Below are 5,974 nucleotides of genomic sequence, written 5' to 3' on the forward strand. Positions count from 1 at the left end.
TGTCTTTAAGTCTATTGCCCACTTCATAAACTCTTTTCTGATGATTGATTTCTTCATCAATGGCAAGGTTTTTTGGGTTTGGTATTTCAGGTTGAGATTGAGCAGAGTTAAAAGTACATAGATTTTTGTGTATTTCCTTGGCGTCTATTATAATGTACATTCAGTGAGTTTACTCAGTTCAGTGCACAGCACACACCCTCCCACCCCAAAGAGTAATGACCCGTGGATTGTCATTGATAGTTTAGAAAAAGATGAGAATAACTTTATGGATTCCAAATAGGAACCCAGGAAAAGCTCAGGAGCCTAGCTAACATTGATACAAAGGGAAATGTATCACAAATACTGCATTACTGTATCTCAAGATGCCAGGACGAGCTCACCCTCATCCTTCCCCTGGTCGGGACAGGAATCCGGTGACCGGACTTTGCCTTGGTGATCAACAGGCCCTTTGAACATATTCACAAGCATAGGCTTCCAATTGACTCCCCAACTTACCCTGGACTTTCTAGGCGTAACGCTGGCAGAACTTGCTGCCAGCCTCATCTGCTCAATCAAGGCCTCTGTGTTCACCTCCTCAGCCAGTATCTCCTCCAACTGTTTGGTGGCAATCACCAGCTTCACCCTCCAAACGCCCCTCTGCGGTGGCAGCAGCACCTCCACCGCCGCGCTTGTTGACATCCTCACCGGCTCCGCCACCTCCTTGTCAGATTCCAGGCCACTTTGAGCCGACATCCCACTCTTCCCAACAGGAAGTAGATAGTAAAACTGGCCACCATGGAGCTGCTCATGGCCCTGCAACGGCGACGACAGCCGCCCCTTCCCGAAAAGCCCATACCCGGGGAAGTCGCCAGTGACTTCTCCAGCGAGCTTCGGGGCCTCAAACTGCATCACACGGCCGGAATCCGTCATCACCCTTATGGAAGAAGAACCGCCACCTTTAGCGGCAGAAGCATCAGCAACACCTTTCAGAGAACAATTCCCCATTTCAACGAACGTCCTCTCTACAAAGCTATCTTTTCTAGGGGTTGAGCCTTATTATATATAACCAAAACCGAAAGCGGTTCACAGATTTAGAGGCGGGGAAGACGACAAGAGATGGTGTTAAGAGGAAGAGGCAAATGGTGTCTTGATTTGAAAATGTGACCGTTGGCGAAGCAAGCATGTTGATCTGATCCAAGGCCAAGGCAGTGTAATGAATGAATGAATAATGGAATAAATTAAGGCAAGAGTCAGAGATTAAATTAATGAGATTAACGGCGCAAGAAGACAGTTTTAGCCGCCCTAATGCAAAAACCTGTGCTAGGGGGTGTGTATCAGTAGATACTGAGTTGATGGATTTGTTGGGTTCCATCTTGCACCATGTTATGCTCATCTTCAACCCTCTACCCTAAAAATTTATTCTTTGTCAGTTTCAGAATGCCAATTTTCAAGCAGAATAAATCAAAATTTTATTGCCAAGTGCTTATTGTTGATTTCATTTCCTTAAATGTTAAAAGACAAAACTATGTTATATCCTTTCGATAACACCTTGAAACGTGATTAAGATGATTTAGTAGTTTTTGTAATAAGTATTAAGTGAGGTTATTTTTTGAGGTCGTGATCGCTAATTTTTGAGTGGAATTTTATCCAATTCATATGTGCAGGTCGACGTGCAAATTAGCACGGTGTAATTTTTGTGCGAATTTTTTTTTTAATCTTTCTTAACTAATTAAAAATAATATATTCCTCATTAATTTAGATTCTTTTAGTTATTTTATCATTTTAACTCACCCCAATTTAAGTTTTAATCAAACAATTATGCATAATCAAACTCACCTGGGCCAAAAAGACCTTTAGTTAAATACTCTAAACATAATATAAATTATAATAACTTTACTAAAAATATATAATTATATGTAAAAATAATTAACAAATTAGAGTTCTATACACTCAATGCCACATAAGGTGTCTATAATATTGCATGTTGTTGCTTCTTTTTTTTTTTTAACAAAAAAAAGGGAAAATGAATTGTGTCCACTTTCTTATTAAGAAGCATTTTTAATTCTAAACAAATTAGTAATTCATAATTACATCAATTTGTGTAATTAGCAATTGGTTGCAGTAATTAGGGACATGTGATAAGCCTACCCATGTGGGCAGACATATAGCTGTGAAGACTTCATTGCAATTCCAAACAACCAAATTTGGCTCCATTGCTCATTTCTTCCCTATTCTACCTCATGTGGTTCAACTTTTCAAACTTGCCTCCACACAAAAATTTATTTTATGTATTAATGTGTATATATATATGCATAAAACAAATTATATGATTAGCCAATAAAATGATTATTAGAATATCATTATCACAAGATTTTGTATGAATGTCATTGGAAAACAAAATGTTACAATAATACTAGTCCTATTTTTCCCCCACAGCGATAAGGGGCTAAAAGATCTATTACTTTAATTCCCGTTTCAAAAATAAAGAATTTTGTATTTAATCATATAAAGGCAGGCGCAAATCTATGAATATGAGATATTGTACGAATATCTACAGGACCTAAATTATCAACAGGCTCTCCAATTACGTTGAAAATTTATCCCAGAGTCGTTCCACCTACCGAAACACTTATCTTAGTTGTTTAAATAAAGTAACGACTGTTCCCGAATTCACTGAAAAAAGGGCTTTAGATGGGATGGAGAGAAGAGTTTGAATGGGCTAACGACTTTAGGGTTCCACTGGTTTCAAAGGCTAAAAGCTAGATATAAAGTTAAAAAAAAAATAAAAAGGTTGTATGAATTTTTCTTTTTGTATTTTGCAAATTAATAGTTAGAAAAAAAAAATAAAACAAAAATCACATGAACGGTTGGGATTCCACATTCTAGTTTGTTCGTATTCTGCAACATCTATTCGCCTTCCCATTATCAAGGGAGTTCTTTGTGTTTATGTTTATTTTCATGAATCGAATCTAATTTAATTCATAATTTGTATTAAGAAGTTCAAATTTTTGAATAATTGCGAAATATTGAGTTTTAAGGGAAAAATGAAGACTTTTTCAAGTATCTTGCTAAAAATCTTAAAGCCCTTAGAATAAATTTTTAAGTCACTGTAACTTAGTCTATGAATGTAACAATCATTCACTTCCACCTGTTAGTTCTATATAATGGAAAATATATCCCAAGAGGGGGGTGAATTGGGATTCAGATAGATTTTCGATAACTTGAAAAATTTTAGCTTGCAGGATACTAGGTTTCAAAACCTGAAAGAGTATGTTTCGAAACTAACCTCTCTGTTAAGTATGTTTCGAAACACAGATGAGTATGTTTCGAAATCTAACTTACTGGAAGATATGTTTCGAAACCTTGCTCTCTGGTTTGCTTATTTCAAAGCTCCTTTAGCTTTTGAAAGATGTTTCTTTTGAATGCATAGGCAACAACAGTAAGCAAGAGAAATAATCAAAACACGTGCACACGAGATTTATAGTGGTTCGGCACCAGTCTACTCCACTACCTTCAAGCTTACTCATTTGAAGGATTTTCAACCACAATCACTTTCACTAGTGATCAAACGCACCAAGAGTTTTACCACGGTTCACCCTAAAACCTTACACGGTGAGTTTTTATGGCTTAACTCAAACCTTCACTACAATGATCTTTTTTTGGATAAACTCGAACCTTACAACTTGTGAGTTTTATGCTCAACTCAAACATTTCCACAAAGAGTTTTTAGGCTAAACTCAAACCTTACAACTTAAACAAGATAATAAAGTTTATCTCTTACAGGCCGATAGATTTAATGTAATGAAATCGTCTTACCAATATGGCTGTACAAACCTTCTTGATTTGAGAATATGAGAGCTTAGGTGAAAGAATGTTTTAGCTCGCTTCTCCTTTTTCACTCCACACAACACACTTGAAGATGGATGGAATGGATCTTCGTTGAATGCTTCGTCAACTGTTTTCTTTCACATGTGCTTGTGAGTGTGACTTGTGTCTCTTGAGAGTGTATATGAGTAAGTGCTTGTTCTCTCTTGTTCTTGTGTGTTGTGGATGACTTTTTATCTTTACAGACCTGTTATTTATATCAAGAAACAATGTTCTGACTGGAAATAGCCGTTAGAGACAAGATTAGAAAAGTATGTTTCGAAACATGCAAACTGTGTTTCGAAACATCACAGAATTAGACCAGGGTTTCGAAACATGAACATCAGGTTTCGAAACATCTAGGCTTCCAGCTGGACAAAGCACTTAGAGACACAGACAAGTGGGAGACAACATCCTTAAGGAATCTTATGGCCATTTGGATATAAAATTAGTCTCCACTTAACCATTTAAGAAATGAGTTTGTAGGGCATGGCTAAAACATTTTAAAATGATTTTGAAAGCTTTTCAGATAAAACAAATATTCAGCTCCCATGCTTCTTGGTTTTAAAAATATTCTGCTGATACAATGTCAGAGGTTTCGAAACATAGATAAGAGATTTCGTGTAACGGCCCGCCTCCCGGAGCCCCCGTGCACCAAGAGGATCCGTGAGAGGGTCATTACTAAAATGATACCGAACAAAACACAGCTACACCTCACATACAACCCTTATTAAATCATAATCTTTCTTTATTACAACATCTCATAAACATCTTTACAAAACCATTCATCACTTAGGCCCACCTGGGCTTACATAACATACGACAATCTTAAAAACGTAAACATTAACCTTAACACACGTACAATGACACCTAGGATCTAGTTTCGGGAGAGCTCTGCACTTGCTACCATGACACGACGGCCTGGACCCAAACCCCGCTGAACGCATCTGCGATCTCAGGATATGCTGACCTGGAATGATGTAAAACAAACATGAGTCGCGAGACTCAGCAAGCTCATGAAAGGAAGGCTAAGGGTTTAGCATATGACTCTTCCCATAACACTCTATGCAATTCATGCAATCACACCATGTCATGATCCATACGTACCTTACTTCTACATGCATATCATAAAGTTAACTGCACATAAGGAACCAATGGCCCACATAAGTCACACATTGGCCCCCAGGTCCCGCATACAAACCTGTTGCAGCCTAACATAGGCTACCATATCATCATTCTCTTAGACCAGCCTTTTCCTGACATGGTTGGCTTTTCCTGACATTCAACATTTGTCTTTTCCTGATACTCGTTACATGTTCTTCCTAATACCCATCATACTCTCATGTGTTCTTCATGTCATACATCACATAATCATATACTTCCGCGATTTTGGTCTTCCCTCAAGCCAACCTTGAGCTAATATTTAAGCCGAGCTGAAGCTCATCGAGTTGGTACTCCCGACACCTGGCACGGTACTCCCATCCAGAATAACAATAACAATAAAACCATGCAATGCAACACATAAGAAATGCAATGGCCTTTGTAGCATAAACGTAATGACAAGGCCCCCATAAACCAAGCATCAGGCCCTGCTACGCCTCACATAGGAATACACACATGCAGCATGCTCTAAATGCATATGCTCACCTAGGATACCCAAGTTGGCTCTTAGACCAACTGGGTCATGCAAATGCTCACACATCCCATCACACACAAAGTATGTTCCCACGTGAATACAACCCAGCCCCCTGTAGCATACACATCATGATATGCACAAACCAAGGCGGGAATCTAGAGTACCAGCTCTTCTGGCCGTCTAGCGCTTATCGTAACAACCGATGACTGGCGCCCATACATCCAGCCATCAACTGCCACGACCCACGGTCGACAGTTAGTGGCTTTGTACCCATGCCCTTATACACACTTACTGACACTATTAACTTTATATCTTCTAAACTTAACGTTACATAACATTTCTCCATATCTCTTCATGTACATAACCACATAACATCATGATACCATTCTCATTCGTAGAAAACCATCTCAACATACATAATAGACTTTTAACATATTTCCATAATACCATATCATTTTCTAAGAACCTAGCCCCAGTGGGTTCTGCATCATTCCC

At 38.4% G+C, this 5,974-nt stretch overlaps 1 protein-coding gene across 1 annotated transcript; it reads right to left on the minus strand.

Moving 5' to 3' along the window:
* Positions 1–208: 208 nt before the first annotated feature.
* Positions 209–1,072, minus strand: LOC127813516 (uncharacterized). Its single transcript, XM_052354519.1, has one exon. The coding sequence runs from the start codon at positions 982–984 to the stop codon at positions 358–360; it is 627 nt and encodes a 208-aa protein (XP_052210479.1). The 5' UTR covers positions 985–1,072; the 3' UTR covers positions 209–357.
* Positions 1,073–5,974: the final 4,902 nt, after the last annotated feature.

This window comes from Diospyros lotus, chromosome 11, assembly GCF_014633365.1.
Source record: "Diospyros lotus cultivar Yz01 chromosome 11, ASM1463336v1, whole genome shotgun sequence".
NCBI lineage: Eukaryota > Viridiplantae > Streptophyta > Magnoliopsida > Ericales > Ebenaceae > Diospyros > Diospyros lotus.